The sequence below is a fragment of the Melopsittacus undulatus genome, chromosome 6 (assembly GCF_012275295.1).
Source record: "Melopsittacus undulatus isolate bMelUnd1 chromosome 6, bMelUnd1.mat.Z, whole genome shotgun sequence".
In the NCBI taxonomy this organism is placed as follows: domain Eukaryota; kingdom Metazoa; phylum Chordata; class Aves; order Psittaciformes; family Psittaculidae; genus Melopsittacus; species Melopsittacus undulatus.
In genome coordinates, this window is record NC_047532.1 from 18,142,250 (window position 1) to 18,162,146 (window position 19,897).

At 42.3% G+C, this 19,897-nt stretch overlaps 1 protein-coding gene across 2 annotated transcripts; it reads left to right on the forward strand.

Annotated features, from left to right (window-relative positions):
• The first annotated feature begins 179 nt into the window (after nt 1-179).
• On the forward strand, nt 180-19,740 carry EFCAB14 (EF-hand calcium binding domain 14). 2 transcript variants are annotated; one of them, XM_034063826.1, is made up of 11 exons: nt 181-454; nt 1,296-1,444; nt 4,668-4,813; nt 6,620-6,718; nt 10,739-10,849; nt 11,782-11,862; nt 12,725-12,916; nt 13,579-13,659; nt 14,798-14,909; nt 15,738-15,869; nt 16,724-19,740. In XM_034063826.1, the coding sequence occupies exons 1-11, from the start codon at nt 279-281 to the stop codon at nt 16,897-16,899; spliced, it is 1,455 nt and encodes a 484-aa protein (XP_033919717.1). In that variant the 5' UTR covers nt 181-278; the 3' UTR covers nt 16,900-19,740. The 2 variants fall into 2 exon arrangements, with proteins under 2 accessions (XP_033919718.1, XP_033919717.1); XM_034063827.1 differs by lacking the exons at nt 10,739-10,849; nt 11,782-11,862 and having other exon boundaries at nt 180-454.
• The last annotated feature ends 157 nt before the right edge of the window (nt 19,741-19,897 follow it).

Below are 19,897 nucleotides of genomic sequence, written 5' to 3' on the forward strand. Positions count from 1 at the left end.
GCTCTGCCCAATGGAAACGCGGCTTGCTGGCAGGTGGAGTGGGTGGGCGCGGAGGGCTGGGAGCAGCCATGGCGCGGGCGGGGCGGGCGGTGGGGCCGGACGAGCCGCTGCGGGGCCGGCGGGGGAGCAGCGGCCGCGGCCCCGCGGAGCGCCTGTAGCCGCGGCCGGGCCGCAGGCTGGCGAGCCGGGCTGCGCTGGCGGCGGCCGCCGCGACGGCGGCGGAGGAGGAAGAGGGAGGCGGGAGCCAGCCGCCGACCGTGCCGCCGCCCCACAAGAGGATGAAGAAGCGGAAGGAGCTGAACGCTCTCATCGGCCTGGCCGCCGACGGCCGCAGGAAGAAGCCCGCTAAGAAGGGCTCGGGCCACCGGCTGCTGCGCACGGAGCCGCCCGCCTCCGACTCTGAGTCCAGCTCCGAGGAGGACGAGTTCGCCGGGGAGCGGGGCCGCTGCGGCAAGTGAGTCCCTGGGGCTGCAGCCGGTACCCGGCCCGACCTGTGCCTACCCGGCTTGGGCTCCGGCCCTCAGCGCCGGGCTCTGGGGTGCGCTCCGCCGCTGGGGAGGGTGGTGGGGAGCTGGGGGCTGCCGGGAGAGACTTAGAGCTACGCCGAGTGTGTGTGGCCCAACAGGTCACCTGGTGAGGGGTCAGAGTAGATCTGAAGTGTCCTTTAGGCTTTCTAGTTCTTGTTTTTAATGTCTAATGCTCACCGCAGCTGAAGTCCTTAGGGCAGCTTGGGGCAGTTGGTTTCAAGTGTTGAGCACAACTATTGTGTGTTTATGGCACAGTCTTGTATGCTCGAGCTGCTGCCGTGCTGGTTTCTCATGGACGTAATGAGCTTTGTCAGTAAATAAACTTCTCAGTTAAGTTATTAATGGTCTTTTAATAATATCTAAAAGCAAGCATGTTGCAGAGAAACTTTGGCTTTCACAGTTTAGGATAATCTAGAAGTACTTGCTATAAAATTATGGTAATACCCTTTTTCAAAGCCTGCCTCCCAAGCTATCAAGCAGATGTTCCTAACATAAGCTTATGTGAGCAGAGCAGGAAATCTTAGTATGGAAAACCTGACAGCTGCTCTTAAATATGCTAGATGTGCCTCCTGAGGATGAACTGAACAGACAGCAATAGCCCTGATCCACTGTAGAGCCTTATTTATTCTTGGAAAAGCTCTTAGCTCTTGTCAGCCAAAACATCTGCTGTTCTAGCACTGTCCCTTGCTTCGATGGAGCAGCATTTAGGAATTAAGCTTTTCTATGTGTTGTTGAATATTCACAACCTGTTATTTGTGTTTTATCCAGGGGAGACTATCTACGATGCTGCAAGTTCTGTTACCCATTATGTTCATTTGTCATTCTCGCCGCTTGTGTGATAGCGTGTGTTGGCTTAGTCTGGATGCAGGTGGCCCTCAAGGAGGATCTGGATGCAATAAAAGAGAAGTTTCGGACTAGTAAGTATAGATGTAACTACACTGTTTCACATCTGCTTTGGGCAAGAGGGAGAGCTTTAGTTGCTTACCTGCTTATTCAAAGCCTGAAAGTACTGAGGAGGCTAGCTGACCCTGAATTGGAGAGTCCTCTGAGCCAAAAATACTTGGTGGCTGGGGGAATCTAAGGCAAATATTATATATTCTTGTCTGCTCTGTGTGTTTCGAGGAGCAAGACCAGGTGGGCCTGTAGTTGCTTGTACTTTCATTTCTAAAATTCCTGTCTTAGAAGTGCTCTCTTCTAAAGAAAGCCCCTGCTTAAAAAGAGAGTTCTGATCAGCTCTGGAACAGCAGTCTTAAGGGGTTTTGATTCATCCCTTAAAATAATGTAAAACAATGTTCTTGTTTTGGGCTCTTGTTAAAATCTTTAATACTTCCTAAAGTGTTATGCAATTTTAATGTTTCTTTGGTATTATGTTTTTTCCTTGTTTCCTCTGAATGTTCATCTTGCTTGAAGCCTGTTCTTGTTCAGCTTTCATGTGTTGCATATGGTGTAGACTTACATTATGTTTAATACTTAGAAGTATGGAGTTAATGTGAAGCATTTTGCTTGTAGCTCTCAGGTTTTTCCTGTCCATGTAAGATTTCAGTGTTAACTTCTGTAGCAGTGAGACTTGTCTGTAACATATGTTCTGTATACCTCATCTCTGAATGCAGTGTATGTTTTGGTGCATTGTTCTGGTAGTGTTTAAAATCATATGCATTGAAAAAGGCAAAGATAAGCTAAGGAGCTGTGCAAATAGGGCAAAAGAAAGTGAAGCTTAGGCATTCGGGTAGTCTCTAGCTGCTTCAGGAAAGCTGAGGAGTTATGTTTTGCATGAGGACCACCTCTGTTGACCATGGGTTTTGTCCTACAGCTTTGGTCTTCATCTTTGAATTTTTGTGTTCATGACATGAAGATGACCTTAATCATAAGGCTGATGACATCAGTTAAATTAGGAGGCTGCAAGAGCAGGAGTTAAGCAGAGGACTTGATTTGTTTGTGGTGAAAGAGGCATTGAGGAAATGCATGTAGAAGCTCATTGCTATTGGTGTTTGAGGCTTCCTGTTCAGTTGTGTAACTGCTGTGAGGTGGGGAGTTGGCTGCCAAGGTGGAACCTACTGGCTGGCTGGCAGTGAGAGAAAGTGCTCCTGATAGATGTGCTTTTATATTAACTGATACTGAACTCTGAAAGTAAGCTGTAGCTGGTGTCCACCAGTTACAGGGGACACCTTTAGTTACAGGCCCTTCTTTGTGGCGGTGAGTGCACCAAACAGCCCTGCAGTAGGTGTTGCTGTGTCCTGGGTAAGCTGACTGCTTCTCTTCTTGGACTGGTCTGCTTTAAGCAGAAGTTTTGCACAATGACAACATTTGTTGGCTTTGGTGTAGTTAAGTTTCATTATTCCTGTTCTACATGGACCCCTTTGTTAAAGCAGTTGTTCTCTCCGAGCTTCCTGTCTGGCAGTCACAGATGTGCTTTTTCTCTCCTTAGTAGCTTTGATAGAAAAGCCATGCATCTAGTATTTCATCTAGTGGTAGAACAGTCTCAGATGTCCCTGCCACTGTAATAGCATACCTAGAAGCTGGATGGGAGCCTCAGAATGAGGCACAGCGTTAAAAGCAGCAACAAAAAACAGATAGCAAGAGTAACCTGGTTCTAAAAGGTAACGCTGTGCTTTGGTAAAACGTGTGGATGGATGGAGGAACAAAGGCATGGGATCTATCTGTCCCTACAGTGGGTTTGAAAAAAGAACTTTCTTCCTCTGAATCTTCATCCAGATTTTTTCCCCATAAGAGCAGATTCCTGTGGTCGTATTTTAATGTTCTGCCATCCTTTGAACAGACTGAGTGTGTTATGGGTGCTTTTTAAGAACGAGACATCTTTGTATCTAGTATGTTTGGGATAGAGGGAAGTCATTGTGGTGTTTCCCTTCTTAGTAATTGTGCTACGAACAGTAATGCATTCTATCACTGTAAAAGTCTTCAGTGGAGTCTCACTGTACACAGGAAGAGTGGCAAAACAGAAAATAGTTTGTCTACAGGAGCCTCTGAAAGCTCAGATTTGGTGTGGAGTGCTTGTGTTAAACCCTCAATTAGTTCTCAGTCTGTTTTGACCAAAGTAAACCTTTCAAGGTTGTGTGTAACTGAAAGTGTTGTTTGGATCTGGATGATCCGAGCAGATTACTCTGTCCCTAGAAATGACAGTGAGGACTTGCTTCCAGAAAAGTGAAGAGGGTTTCTGAAGGTGTATGTCTTTTCAGTTGTGTTTATTTGGGCACCAAGTCATGAAGCCCTCCTGAAGGCTTTCTGGTTTTGACCAGATGCATGGAAATCTGTTCTGGGACCTGCCAGTTACATACCCTGTACATCCCACTGCTCTTGACAGCATGTTCTCAGTGGTGATTTGTTGTGGAGTATTCTGTGCTACATTACAGGGTGGAGGTAGAGATTTTGACAAACTCTGTCATCTCCATCTCAAAACCTTTGCTTATTTGTTTGCCAGCCCTAAGGATTTAGGGTTACCTAATAGTGCTTGCAGCTAAATAGCTTAGTCACTGCCAACCTGGAAGAGCTGCATTTCTGAGGCTCATTTGAGTTGGTTTGAGCTGCATGTTTCCCCCTTCCATGTAGTGTTAATTGCTGTAATAACCGACTTTATTTCCAAGGACCCTGTTTACTGATTTGTTTACCAACAGATGTTAGTATGCAAGGTTGTATGTTCACTTGTCTTCCTGTTACACAGAACAACTGTAATCACGATAATCTCCTTGGAGTTAATTTCATCATCAGTCTCTTTGGAGGCTTGAGAAGGGCACAGAGGTTCATTTCACGTGCTTCCTTTGCCCTGGTGGTGTTGGCAGTTCTTACAGTCCCATTACTATTTCATGTTCCTCTGAAAGTAATGCAAAATAACTGCACTAAATAAAGACCTACTGAGGCTTGCCAGAATGACAGTACTATTGCAAAGTGTTACATTTTGTACAGTCTCTCTGGGTTTTCTCTGCAGACATGAGTACTCTTAAAACAGCTGTAATTCTGAACAAACACTTAATTCTGAATTGGCAATAAACCGGTATGTAGGAAATGTTATTGCCTTCTTTTGCTGCTGTAGATGTTGCTGCCTGTCATTTGTTTTCCACCTTTCAATATTGTTTACCTGGACTTTTTAATTTAATTATTCTTCCTTTTAATTTATTTATTTTTTAGTGGAATCTAATCAAAAGACATCATTCCAGGAAATCCCTAAACTGAACGAAGATTTGGTGCAGAAGCAAAAGCAACTCGAACAAATCGAGACTGGAGAACTGGGGCTAAATAAAGTTTGGATAAATATCACGGAGATCAATAAACAGGTGAGAGGGATCAGTGCTTGGTTTTGAAAAACGATAAAATAGTCCATTGAAGCTTATTTGCACAGAAATGCATTTCAGGTGCAGTGCTGAGCTTTTATCTAAGGCCTTCTGTGACCATATGCTGAACTTTTAAACTGGAGCATAAGCCTTATTATTAAACAAACAAACAAGGTTTGAGCATCCATCTGGACTGGAGACTGATCACAAAGAGAAGAAATTGCACAACTGGTGGATAGACTTCAGGCAGAACTTAAAAGAACCTGAGACTGGGCAGTTCTTCTTTTTCCTGCCAGATGAGTCCGGTGTTCATGATGAGAGATTTGACATTTCAGAAAGCATCTGCAAATGTTTCGTAAGTGTGGAAAACAGTTACCCAAATCAGTGCAAGTTCACATTGCTACAAATGACGCACTGATGTCTTGTGAATGTAAAATCTGCTCATATGCACTCAGCATCCGAGCTGGTGTAAATCTTAGCTCTGTTTATGCAGCTAAACCTAAGCCACTTAACAGAAGGCTGTCTCCTCAGTTGCTCTATTACCTCATGCTTCAAACAAAGCATCCAGCAAGGTTCTTATTGAAGTTCTTGCCACAGAATGTGAAAGTTCAGAGCTGCTCACAGCAATATCAAGAAGTGTCCTCTCCAACACTGGTGTTTTGCGTTTAATTTTAAGAGTATTGAGGTGCCTGTTCACATTGTTTTTTCTTCAGTCCCATGCAGTGGTTAAGTGCTAAATGAGGCACGCAAATAGATTTGACAAGTTTTCTTTGGCATCTGGCAGTATGCATTATCTACAGATATTTAGGTGTTTCACTGGACTTTAAAAACACTATCATCTGCATCTGGATGTTAAAGATACTTTCACATGGTTCTTGCAGGCCCTCAAGTTCCTTCAGGGTCTGTTTATAGTCTGAGCTAGCTCTCCTGGGAATCAAAATTTAGTTAGTTTTTTATTATTTTCCATGAATCGTTGGGATGTGCTGCTGGGAATTATTTCAGCCAATATTCACAGCTGTGGAACTAAAGAGACTGCACTCAAACTGATCAACATAGGCCTAACGTAACACTGGGATCTTGCTCATTTCCTCAGCTTGTGAAACAACTTTTTTTTTTTCTCTTTTAACCAGAATAAAGTTGGTTTTGTGCTGTCAAATGTGAGAAGAAATTATTTTCACTACTGATGGCTACAGATCGATCTTAAAGTGATAGTGTTAGCCATGAATGACTAGCAGGTAGCTGGTTTTAGTTTATTTGACAACCTCTCAGTTGGAGTGAATAAGTAATCTTGAAGACTCATTGAATACCTTGCTGTCTGGGTCAAACAGTTGACAGAAATTGAGCTAACCCACTGTACCTAGGTTGTTACTGTTCCACTTATGCAGCAGAAGGTGTGGGTAATGCATGCAACTTCTTTGTCTGTTACTCAGAGAAGTTACATGCTTTGCTGGGTTTTGCCCGCCAGGTTTGATTGCTAAATACAATGAGTGGATGACTGTTTCCTCCACGTAAGTGCATCTTGCACAATTCTTTGTATCTTTCTTGGGCAACAGCCTCTCTCTAAAGGAATTAATATAAAATGGGCAGAAGCTACCTTTTTGAAAAGAGGGGCTTCTGTGGCTTATAGGCATGGCCTAGTGTCTCGGTTTAAGCAGGACTTCTAACCTGGAGATGGGTGCTTTTTGTGTGTGTACATGTATAATTCTGTCTTGCTTTATGCTGTAATGTTACAAATTAAGTCATTAGGATTGGGGAAGTTCAGAATCAGGATTATGTTGACTAATTCTAAATATTCCTCTTTGGTTTTAGATATCGCTATTGACCTCAACAGTAAATCATCTCAAAAACAACATAAAGTCTGCTTCTGATCTGATTTCTCTTCCTCTCACAGTAGAGAAACTTCAGAAGGCAAGTATTATAAATGTGGCTATTGGTAAATGTGTTCTGTGCTGCTGAATGCTGGGCTGTGGCTGTACTCTTGGGGACAGCAGTGGCAACAGGAGTTACTTGAATTGTCTGAGAGGAATATTTGCTTTTCTTGTTTTTGAATTAGACTTCATATACTTGATATTATATGGTCCTACAATAACTTAGGGCAGGTAAAAAAGTTGAAGGCCATGTTTGTTTCTGGAGATGCATTTTTTTATATTATGTTGTCTCTTTTTTACTTTGGACCTGATTGTTATGTTGCTTTCCGTCAGGTTGCTAGTTTTAACATTAAGTCACTTTGAAGTTTTACTGCTCTGCTTGCAAATAGGTGGTTTGTTTAGCTTCTAATTGGAAAAGAAAATGGTCTGCTGTCTGGAAAACTTTCCCATCTTGAGCAGTATATAATTGTATATCTGGTTCTGCATTTACAGTCTTGAGGGGGATAGGAGTCTGACTTGGGAGCAGTGAGCCTGGAACCTTAGTGTGGGAGCTTTCTAGGTGTTCAGTATATGAATAGCAAAACATGAGTTGTATTGGGATGGTTTTCTGGCAGCCCCTTGGAAGACGGGCCTTACTGGGTGACACAAGAACTGTCCTTTTTACTTTGCTACAAAGAATGGTTTGTTGAAACTTCCCCAGCTTTTCCATAGCAGTTATGGGCAATTAGCAATAAACATTTATATTGGGCTAATAGCTAATCTCAGTCTAGTCTTTTGTGGCTTTTATGGGTTTCCACTTCTCGTTTCCTACAAGATTAATGTATAATCAACAAGCTAGTTATATGCAAAGCAACTAGTGTGGTTTGGCTGATCAGGCTGCTGGGATCTCTTTTTACAGGATGAGTACAAAGCTGTTGTCTAAGCTTCTAATCTGAGGTTATGAATATGTTGTATTTTTAGTGTCGCATCAGAAGTAAGCCTTAAGGCAGTACCTAGTCTGAAAACTGCACCTACTTTATGTGTGTGTATATATATTTATATATACAAACAGTGTATAAAGATCTTTTTGTCATCTTGCTGCCTTCAGTACTGTCAGGACAAAGTGTGTGGGCCAGTAGGTTCCAGCTTCTAGCAGTCTGCTGAGCAACAAGGCTTTTTCATGTTGGAGTAAGTCCATCCTTGTCACACTTTGTGAAAATCAAATATCCTGAGAACTTTTGAGTTCTTCCCAGTCTCACTGTTGAGTCTAAGGTGTTAGATGTGGCATCTGTTGCCACTGCTCTCTTGATGCCATCTGTGTGCATGTTGCACTACCTCCTGTCACATAGAACTTTGGTAAGCATGGGTGGTAGCCTAGCTTTTGATAGCCTGGTGAAAAGCTCCTGTTTAGCTGTCTGTTGCATCCAGCTGTCTTTGGAATTACCTGCCTTTCTTTGGAGAAACTGTCTGTTGGTAGTCCTGGCTAACCAGGGAAGTCCCAAGTGACTGGAGGTTAGCAAATGTGATGCCCTTCTACAGGAAGGGACAAAAGGAGGATCTGAGGAACTACAGGCCTGTCAGTCTGACCTCAGTGCTGTGGAAGGTTATGAAGCAGATCACCTTTAAGTGCCATCGTGCAGCACATACAGGACAGCCAGGTGATCAGGCCCAGCCAAATGGGTTTGTGAAGGACAGGTCATGCTTGGCTAACCTGGTCTCCTTCTCTGCAAGGTGACCCAGGTGGTGGATGAGGGAAAGGCTGTGGATGTTGTCTACCTGAACTTCAGTAAAGCCTTTAACAATGCTTCTCACAGCATTCTCCTGGAGAAACTGTCTGCTCATGGCTTGGACTGGTGTACCCTTTGCTGGGTAAAATACTGCCTGGATGGCTGAGCCCAAGGAGTGGTGATGAATGGAGTTAAATCCAGTTGGAAGACAGTCACAAGGGTTGTTCTCCAGAGTTCACGGTTGGGGCCAGCTCTGTTTAATATCTTTATCAATGATCTGGATGAGGGCATTGACTGTATCCTCAGTACGTTTCCAGATGACACTAAGATGGGTGGGAGTGTTGGTTCTGGTGGAGGGAAGGAAGGCTCTGCAGAGGGATCTGGACAGGCTGGATTAATGTGCTCTGGCCAGTGGTATGAGATTCTGCACGGCTCAGTGCGGGGCACAGCACCTGGAACACAACCCCATACAATGCTGCAGGCTTGAAGAATGGCTGGAAAGCTGCCTGATGGAAAGGGGGTGCTGATGAATAGATCTGAACATGAGCCAGCTTGTGCCCAGGCAACCAAGAAAGCCAGCAGCATCCTGGCCTGTATCAGACAAAGTGTGGCCAGCAGGGCTGGGGCAGTGATCATCCCCCGGTACTGGGAATTGGTGAGGTCGCACTGTGAATCCTGTGTTCAGTCCTGGGCCCCTCACTACGAGAAAGACATTGAGGTGCTGGAGCGGGGCCAGCAAATTGCAGTGAAGCTGGTAAAGGGTCTGGAGAGCAAGTGTTATGAGAAGCAGCTGAAAGAACTGAAGTTGTTCAGCCTGGAGAAAAGGAAGCTCAGAGGAGACCCTGTTGGTCTCTACAAGAACCTGAAAGGAAATTGTATTGAGGTGCAGGTTAGTGTCTTCTACCAAGTAATAAGTGATAGGATGAGAAAAAAATGGCCTCAAGTTGTGCCAGGGAGATTTAGATTGAATATTAAGAAAAATATCTTCACCAAATGGGCTGTCAAGCATTGGAAGAGGCTACCCAGGAAGACAGTTGAGGCAGCATCCCTCGAGGTATTTAAAGGTTGTGTAGGTGTGGTGCTTGGGGACATGGTTCAAAGTTGGACTTGGCCCTTCTAAGTTAATGAATAGTTGGACTCGATCTTAAAAGTCATTTTCAATCCAAATGATTCTGTGATTCTCTGAAAAGGCTGCTATTCTTAGAATAGGCTTTTAGCTTTCTTAAGCCTTTTTCCCTGTAGGTACTGTTCCTGAAAATGAGAAGCTGCCTGCTGGTGTTAGAGTCCTGAAGGGTTACTGAGAATTCCTCTTGGGCAAAGGCTTTTGTTCAGATTAGTGAAAGGTGCTGAAGGTGTCCTGAGGTCTTCCCCGGCAGAGATTGCTTACTGAATCTGTGTTCAGGCTTGCAAAATGGAAAGCTGGAAGATCTGTGTGAATATTGTTTGAATGTAGTTTGGTTAGCTAGAGTGTCACTTCAGTGCCTTAAGAGCTTATGAGCATTTACAGGGTCATAGGAGAAAGGGTTTTAGATGTGTTGTTTTAATGACTGAAGAAAGCATTAAAAATGGAATGAGAAGCATAGGGGTATACTCTGTCCTGTTACTGTAGTTTGCACTGGTGTTTGTGGATGTCCTAGCTGATGGTCTGACTCTGATAGGTGTTGTGCCATCAGCTGTTAAAACGCTGGTGCAGCTTTACAGCGTAGTTACTTTCTAAAGTGATAGCTGGGGGCCAGGGGAGTTCACATGGGTGAAGGCAAGGGCAGGGTGAGATGTTTGTAGTCAGAAGCAAAAGTAGCTGTTGAAGCACAGTGATTGTACCTGCAGAATTCATGGGGGCTTTTCTGATAATTCAGAGCCATTCTTTCATTTTAAAAAGGGCAATTTAATCTGCAGCCTTTGGTAGACAAATTTTGTGGTGTATGATGTGTCTGATGGGTGCCTCTGAAAGACAATTGAGGCAGGATAAATTGGTGGTACTGACATCCTAGTGTTCAATATGGATACGCCATGTAAAGAGGAGGTAAGATGTCTACATACCAGGATTATTTTTGATATTGATGCCAGTGCATTAGTATTGCTTGGGGAGTGGGAGTAGCAAACCCATAATTTTGGCTCTAGCTTAAGCTTTCGTGGTGTAAAGTGTATCTTTGTTTACTGGTCTGGAGAGGCGATGGGTAGAATTTGCAGGTTTGCCTGCAGAAAGAGCTCTGGATACTTCAAATGCCCCTGCATATTTTTTGTGGCAATCTGCCTGCAGCTTAACTAACAAAACAATTGTGTTCAGTAGTTGAAACTTTGGGACAGTGAAGTTTGAGGAAGGCTGAGGTTTTTGTCGTCTTTCTTTATTCCAGACTGTAGCTAACATAGGCAGCACACTTACCAGTGTTTCGCATGATGTTGAAAATATACAGACAGCTATTGAAGAATACAAGAAATCCATAGAAATCCTTCAGAATGACGTGGTAAGAAAATGTGTTGATTTAACATGGGTTTTACTAGTTAGCAGCTTAATGTGAAGCAAGCTGTAAGAACTATCTGGAGTTCTGCTTTATGCCTTTCAAGATACTTTTGAAGTTTCCGTGGGTTTGGTACATTAGTAAGCTGATCTTCTAACCCCTGTGTGGCATCTCCTGTATGGTACCAAGTTTGTATTTCTCTGGAGCTAGAATTGTTGGTCCCTACAACACTCCTTATCCTGCATATTTTTGCTTTGTACTAAACAGACGTGGAGCCTTGGGAGTCTGCTTCTTTATGAGGCAGCATACTGCTTATAGTAACTGTCTGCACTGTTGTAGCATCATGGATAGTGGAAGCATTGAGATAGAGTTTGTTGGTTGAAATAAGGATGAAATTACTGCCTGTCTTTACCAGAAACTACTCTATTTATACCAACATCTCACTTGGGATTAACAAACTGAGCCAGTAATTAAAGTTTTCCAGCTAAACTGCAAGACAGCATTACTTTATTATGAATACTTGCAGATAAAATCTAAATTAGGCTCATTATAAAACTTAATGCAGTCAATGGGTGTTACAGAAACATTGCAGATGTGGCAATGTGTATGGTATCAGTGAAATGTGTATCATAAAACTTCACTAAATGGAGAAGAGCTCATTAGGAGGGTTTAATTAAAATAAATTTGGACCTTCTGTACTTGAAAGTGGAAACTCTATTAGTGTAGTTAAAATACTCCATGCACAATAGGCATGAGTGCCTATAACTGTAGCAAAACATCCTTTGCTACACCCAGCCAGTTATTAATAGCTCAGTATGTTTTTTTGCAAGCATTTGGTTACACAGAATCATAGAATAGTTAGGGTTGAAAAGGACCTGAAGATCATCTGGTTCCAGCCCCCACAGAATTGCAACATAATTTTCTGCTTCTTTTCTCAGAGGGAATTAAAACAGATACCTTCACTTCCCTCCACTGTTATGCCAAGAACTGAGAAAAATCAGACAGAAAACTGCAGAAAGGTATTTTCCCCCCCTTGCATAAGGAATATTGGTACAAGTATCACTGATACGTAGCTTTTTGGGTGGGTTTTGCGGTACTGTAGTGTATAACAAGTGGTGTTTTATCAAGACACTACAGATAATATCCTTCCAAAGAAAGTATACATTCATTCAGCTGTAGTTGTTCCTGTGTATGTGCAAAAAGGAGAGTACCCTAGTTTGAGAGTGCTTTTTTTGTGTTGTAAATGGGTGAGGAGTAAAACGATGAATATCCAAGAAATTATAGGTGTACTTTGCTCATGTAAATGGAAATGAATTAAATGCTTTTTTATGGAATGGATTTTATAGCAGGTATTTGTTAACCTGAGCAAATTTAGGAGTGGCCTGTGTTGAGTCACCCTCAATGTGTTGAGATGTGGAAGGCAGGGATTCAGCAACAACCAAAAGAAAAGGTAATGTGTGGGTGTTTAGCTGAATGGGTTGGAATGGAAGGACTGCATTTATTCACGTTTAAAACAGTCGATATCTTCCTCAAAAACAAACCTTGTGTAGAAATATGCCTAGTACATTCTTCCTTGGGAAAAACAGTTGGTGTGGTTACTAAACTTGCCCTGGAAAACAAGATGAATAGGTTTTCTGTGTTTGCTGGCACAGTTGAAGTGATTACATTAGCAACAAAGAGGTTAGCCCTAAGGAAGAATCTCTGTTTCAAACTTTGAAAGCTGGAATAACTTTCTGGAAGCTTCCAGTTGGATGTTTTCAGTGGTGTCAGTGGAGAGCCAGTGTAAAGTCTGCCCAGTTAAACTGGGTCAGTCACCATGCTGTTAATAGCAAGGTGCTGCAGAGGCTGAGTAAATTGATGTGTGCTGGTTTTATATTTCAGGAAAGCCAGTCACTGCATGCAGCCTTGGGAGAGCTAAATAACACTGTAGTGGCGTACCAAAAGTTGAATGACATCAAGCTTCTAAATGTGGATTCAGCCATTGGTAACCTCAGCCAGAGGGTTATGCTATTAGAACATGCTACCCTTTCTGGGAATAATCTGGACAAAAGAGAAAACTTGTCTACCAGTGTGGTAAGTATTTGATGTCTAAGGGTATATACTCAGGCTGGTAGTTTCAATGTGTTCTATGCACTACAGATACAGCTTTTTCAAACCTAGCTAAAGAAAGCATCAGAATGAAATTTGAGACACTTAGGACTTAATTTGAAAAGGCTGGAATTTGTTCCATGTTTCTGAACAGATAATCAGTGTTAAGAGTATCCCTGAAAGAATAATTTCTTCCCTGCAGAATCTACAGAAAAATGTCCAAACCACTATGACATTTAAGACTTGAGTGATTGCTTAATGAATGGGATTCACAAACCTCTATGTTTTAGGAAGGCAGTCTGGCATGGGGCTGTTAAGACCAATTAAGAGCTAGGTGGACCTCTGGGTTGTCCAGTGGTGCTTAAATGCTAAAATCCCCATAAAATTAATACTAAATATGTTCATTTGTGGCATCCAGTGCTTTATGCCGTAGTGGAGCCAGTCTCTAGGAACGTGTTCTGTATGTTTAGCAATAAGGAACATGCTGATGTTGCTGTGTTAAATTACATAACCTTCATGTTTATTCTAGTGTGTATTTCTTCTGTTTTTTCCTGCTTTGTGCCTGCCAGATTTGAAGGAAAGAAACTCTATTTGTAATAAATAATGAACACATGAATAAACTTGTCTCTCCTCCATTTCTCCTGTAGGGGAATGATGCAACTACCTCTCAAAATGTGGAAAATGAAGATCAAATAGATAATGAAACTAATTCAAATAAAGAACTGAAGGTAAAAGTAAGGAAACGCTAATTCCACTGGACTAGTAGAGCATGTCATTATCTTCACAATCATGTTTTAAATTAAACATAATTGTGGAAATATCTGCAAGCAGGCCAAGCTGATCAAGCTTCTTTTAAAAGTTCAGAGTAGAAGAAGAGCTTATCCACCCCATTTTGGGGACAGGATGTCAATCAGGGTGGAAGAAATGTTGTAATAGTTTAAAGTCTTGCCATGCTGACTACCTATGTGATAACATAGTAGAGCTGCTGTAATATCCTTCCATGTGGCTGAAAGAATCTTGGGAGGTTCAGACAATGGTCCAGTGGAAGAGGGGTCTCTGGCATTCAGTTTGAGTACCTGTGCTTTCAGCCATGCTTTCAGCAAAGCTAGCCCAACTGGTGTGGGTTCATGCCACAAATGGGCTTATGGCATTTATCCAGGTTTAAAAACTTTCTTGGGTTGACTTAGAGGAGCTTTGCATTAATGGAGTCTAGGAATTGATGAAAGGCACCTCTCAGTAATGATCTGATGACTGTAAGTTTGAGACTAACTGGCCAAATTGTGGGAAGAAGAGGTGGTGCTGCTGAGTTTAGTTTCCATCTTCTGGGAAGAAGGTAGGTGAGTGAACCAGTTACACTGTCAGTTCTAGGCTTGGATTGATGTAAACTCAACCTGTCATCAGGAACCTACTCATAAAAAGAGCAAAGGAGCTCTAGATTAAAAAATATGGTGGTTTTGGTTTGACAAATACAGTGACTCCTGCACTAAGGTAATCAGCATTGCAGACAGACATTTGAAACAATTCAATTAATGTGTAAATGTTCACTCCAATTATGTTTGACTGGTTTGTTATAATTTTTCTTGCTCATTTAAATAAGAAATATGGAAATTAAATGTCAGATTCTTTTGAAATTGGTGTCTGCAAAAGAGTTGCTTGCTTTTCAGGTTGAGGTGCCGATTCTGTTGTTTTTCTTATAGACTATGTGAATTTATTCCTTACATCTTTCCATGCATATTATTAAATACTGCCTATTATCTTAAGCTTGATTTAGTCTGGAGAGTTCCAAGTCACTCAAGTACTTGGGTATTTTAAATTCTTTTCCTGATCTTCTCTATCTACTGAAGAGGTGCTTTTCTATATATACAGGAAATGGTAACTAGAGACTCTCAGGTATCAAAACTAAGAGAGACGCTTCAGATGATCAGTGCTCTCACAGGCAAGTCAGAAAATGACAAACTCATCGAGACATCAAGTAATGGTAAGAATGTCATATAATAGTAATCTGTAAATCTGAAGATTTCCTGTGTGATTCAAAGAGTAACTAATGAGGGTGGGTAATTTAAACTGTTCCTTAAGGCTTTGGTGTAGATTATTTGAGTTAAAGTGGTAGGAAACTGATGGCTCTATAACAGAAAACTCTATGACTGCTAAAGCTTGAAGGTAACCTTCCATGTGTATAGCAGGATTCACATGCATCAGGAGCTTGTATTTGAAGGCATATAGCAATTAACCTGTAGAAATTTACACCTGGTAACATCTATTTCTGCTTCTTCAAAATCTAAGTGTAACACAGAGGAAAGGTTTGTGTCTCTGCTGACTTGTCTCAGTTCTGCACTTTTGCTGTATATATTCAGGTAGTGCTGAAGATAGGATTTTTAAATACTTCATTACACTAGAACTGTGCTTGTTGATTTGCTAACTTTGGAAGTTTAGACCTTGCTGTTGGGGAAGATGGAAGCTTGCACTGACAGGGGGAAAGCAACCCAGATGGGCAGATGTAATTTGCTTAATAGAGCTTATTCAGCCCTTCAGGCTGGGAAGTAGAAAGCACTTCCAAGTCATTCTTTGCATGGGGTTTAGAAATACGTATCAGTACAGCATAAGAGTAAGGCTGTGTAACTGTCAAAAGCTTGCTTCCTTCTGTTCTTCCAGTTACTAAAAGGGGACAGCACTGCTGTATTCTGAAATGATTTTGCAGCATTCTTACCCTATACAGCATCTATGACAAAATAGCCTTATTGTACTTTTTGTTGTTTCTACTAACTGTAGTTCTGTGTTAAGACTAATAGGAATTGTTTTGTAACAGCTGAAAGTAGTCTGAGTACTACAGCAAAACCCACAGACCTTTCAAGGCTGCCTTCAAGGTCAGCTGATGACAACACAGAGGGTAATGGACAGCTGAGACATCTGTCCTTACCAGGAATTTCCAGCATTGAAGGTATGCCCTTTCTAGGCTGACCTTTCCTTTTTCTCTGTATTTCATGTTAATGTTCATGAGGTTTATAAGTGTAACTGGAATGATGGTAGTGTATCTGGGCATTCAGGGAGAAGTGAGGTCAATTTTGAAAGCTTAAGAATAGAGTCTTTAAAAAGTAATTAAAACCAAACAAAAGCAAACCTAAAAGGAAAATAATAGTATGTAGAAGAAAATAATCTGGGATTTAATCAAGAATGGGCATTAAAAGTGGATTATAATTGTTTTGAGTGACAGAGTGTTATACCAAGTGCCTCAGAGACTGGGAATGAAATCAAGGACAGAATTAAGGTACTGAAGGAAAATGAAGTAGATATGTGTATGTTTTGGTGGGTTTTTTTCCCTCTAATTTTTTAAGAGAACATTGCCTAGGCAAATAAATGGTTTCTGGATCTTGCTGTTCAGGCTCTTTAGCTACTGAAAGGGCAACGTTTTGAATCAGGAAATGAGTAGACAGTTTTCGCTTTGTATCATCTGTGCTGTTGGTATAGCAACAGTCATTTGAAGCTTGCTTTTGCGGAGGATAACTGTATCTGTCTGCAGTTAGTGGTTGTAGAATGAGCAATTAGTCACGGCCATAAATAGGGATTACTTTTTTTATGGATTTAGTATAATTTAATCCAGAAATGTTTGTGCTTTTTTCTCCTAAACTGTTATTGGTAGCTTGTGACAATGCAGATGGCAAGCTCCATACCTGGGGGTGCTTTATTTCTTTACGAGGTAGTGAAGAAACAGTGCTGTTAAAACTGGAAGAGCAGTTTATAGGATATTCCACTGTACTTAAAGGAGCTGCTTTTCAATCCTTGCTCTCTTTGCAGATCTTCAGAATTTCTTTGAAAAAGCAACCCAAGATGCTGATGGAAAACTGTCACATGAAGATCTTCAAAAGCTGCTTGGCTCAACAGCTCAAGAGTCACAGAGCTTTAAGCGATTTGACACAGATGGAGATGAGAAATACTCACTACAAGAACTGAGATTAGCATTAGGTGTCTAAGATACATATTTAGAAATGTGATACTGATGGATGCTACTGTAGCTAAAGGAGACTACGGGACATGAAACACTACATCTGCACTTTCCCAGTGTTTTACTGATCTTTGGAGCTAAGTTACTGTACACATTGCACCTCTTTTTTCATTTGCATTTATTGAGGAAAAAAGTTACAAATATATATGTCATAGGACATAATATTGGGACTGTGTTAAAATCCAGAAAATTCCCAAACTTGGAAACATTTTCCTCTCATTCTTTCCTTTTCAAGGGAGTTCTTGTTTTTAATTCAAAATGTGTACATACTGAAATAAAACTATGGTTTTATAGTTCACTGAAATTTGCCTTAAATTAGAGAGCTGCACTTTATGTAGAGCAGAAGGAAAACTGTCTTGTAAAGATGGGCTGCTTCTGCTTGTAAATAGTTGAGATAGAGTAAATTATGCATATTTAAGGGGAAGTTTGTGTCAGGGGCTGTGTTGGTAGCAAGCTGTTTATAATGAGAGTAAGCCTAAAAGTGGTTAAGAGCTTCAGATAAATTTCTACTTTTGACCAAGTGCATCCATGAATGAGTTTAGAAAGCAGGAAAGCAGGAGTGGTAAATCATGCCCATCTCTAGCAGGATTTGTTTTTAGAGGGAAGAGTTGAATGTGGCTTTATATCAGGAGCCTACAGGAGCAAATTACCAAGTGCTTGGGTTTTCACTTCAGCATTCTTTTCGCTTTGCTGTATTGCATCCAGATTACATTTTGGGAGATGAGCTTATCTGTTCTATTTTCTAAAAAACTACTGAATAACAGATGCTTAAGAGGTAAAAGTCTGCAGTGCAACCTGTGTAGCACCTGGATAGTTCATGCCTCAGGTGTGATCAGCAGTGTGCTGATGGTCTTGCTAACTGGTTACTGGAGATCTTTGGAACACGGTTGCTGATGCTACTGGTTTCTTCCATGCGCTGTTGTTTGGGTTATTATGATGAAGTGTCCTGAGTACAGCTTCTGGTCACTAGGAGTGTGAGCAGGTGGGGAAAGCCCAAGGGTAGACCTGTGGGCTGTTTCCTGACTGATGTGAACGTGATCACTTTGTACTTTTACCTTCTGTGCTTTTGCCAACAAAAGGATGTAAAATGCAGGATAGGAGTGTGCAGTGGCATCGGTGTTTTCTCCTGACACATCTTTGTGAGGTTTCCTTCCAACAGAGTAACTGCAGGGTTTGTTTATACTAGTGAACCTTCTGGAACATAGAGAATGACTTCTGCAGAAGGGATTCTCTTGCAGGTGAGATCATGGCCAAGTTGGATGATTTTGCTCACAAGTAGCTGCGATGTTGGGAGTTTCTTGCATGATTAGTGACCTGAAGTTGCCCACCTCACTAAGACACCAGTTTATGTGGAAGTTAGTTTGTAACTGTTGACTTTTACAAAACTTTAGACTGGATGTTTTTATTAATAATTGTATTCTGGAAGTATGAATCAGTGAAGGAATGTACAAACCAGAACCCTGTTACTTGTTGCCTAGGCTTCTTTCACTGTTGCTCTTCTATCCTGTTTGGGTAATGCAGACATGACCCAATACAGAAACGCTTTTGATGTGACATTTGCAAACACAGTATTTAAAAATGAAACAAAACCAACCAACCAACCTTGGCTTTTGAGAGGACAAGAAGCCAATTCTTTGCTTCTTGCTGCTTCCCATACCCTTTTATACGATACTGTATAATTCCTTAACCAAATAAAAAAAAAACCCTAGCAATAAAATGTAACCATTCTGGTATTTTATTTGTACATACTGTATCATAGCCATATGCCAGAGTTTGCAAAATATTTTTGGAAGTTTGATTTGTATGGAACTTACCTTAAAATTCAAGGGATTATTGTAACGCCCTATGAATCTCAGTGTTTTGTTTTGTTGCAGTCTGCTTTGCTTTTAGAAGGCTCTTCAACAGCAGCAGTGAAACTGTCAGCTAGAGACAGCGTGTGCTGCTCCAGCCACACGTCCTCAGCCTGTGGCCGAGGAGTGAAGCTGGTCAGTCATTAGCAGTGGGGTGCAGCTGTCCAGGGGTGCTGCTTAACTTGCATGTCAAGAGCACAGTTGATTGCTAATTGCTATAGTCGCTGCTGTTGTAGGATGGAATTGTGCTATCAGTTCAACATTATCCCTGAGTACAGTGGTTGCTTGTTTGGCGTAGAGTAACCAGGCATGGTGTGCTGCAGGCTGGGAGCTCTGGTCCGCAGCCAGCAAGCTTTCTGCTATGCCACCAGTCTCCATCCTACATGCTTTCCAGAGCCCCGATGCTGCATGTTGGCAGGCTTCCTCCTGTGTTTTATTCATGCTGCAGATGGTAGAGGGCATAAAAGCCATGGGTGTAGTAAATACACTTGTCCGGATCTGCTCCCTGCTACATCTCATGCCTGCGGAGCATTGCTTTCCAATGAGGTGGTTGGAAGCTTGACTTGAGGAGGCTGCGTGCTGCTTCCGATGGTGAGCCCTAGAGAAATAAGTGATATCTGAAATGAAAAGACATGAAATGAGGAGACAAGTCCGGGCTGTAGCGGGAATGGAGCGACGCGCTGCTGAGGCTGATGTTATCTTGCTGTTACGCTGTGAATCTTAGGTTCATTTTCAGGCTGTATTTGTGTTTGTTTGGATGACTCCCGTGTAGGCACCACCCTACACGACACCCACTGTGTATCTTTCGGTTCAATTACTGACCTTTACATGCAGCGAAGCCGCACCGTGCTCGTCGTGCATCGCTCTTCTGCGCTGGCCTTGCGCTGCGGCACTCCCCGCTGGTTTTGTATCGTGTAAAACCACTTTTGGTGTCTCGAAATAAAAAGTTCCTTTTCAAAGCGCGGCTCCAGCCTCTTCACTGCGGGGCGGAGCGCTTAGGGGGCCGGGCGGAGCGCTGAGGGGGCCGGGCGCAGCGCTGAGGGGGCCGGGCGGAGCGCTGAGGGGGCCGGGCGGAGCCCTGAGGGGGCGGGGCGCAGCGCTGAGGGGGCCGGGCGC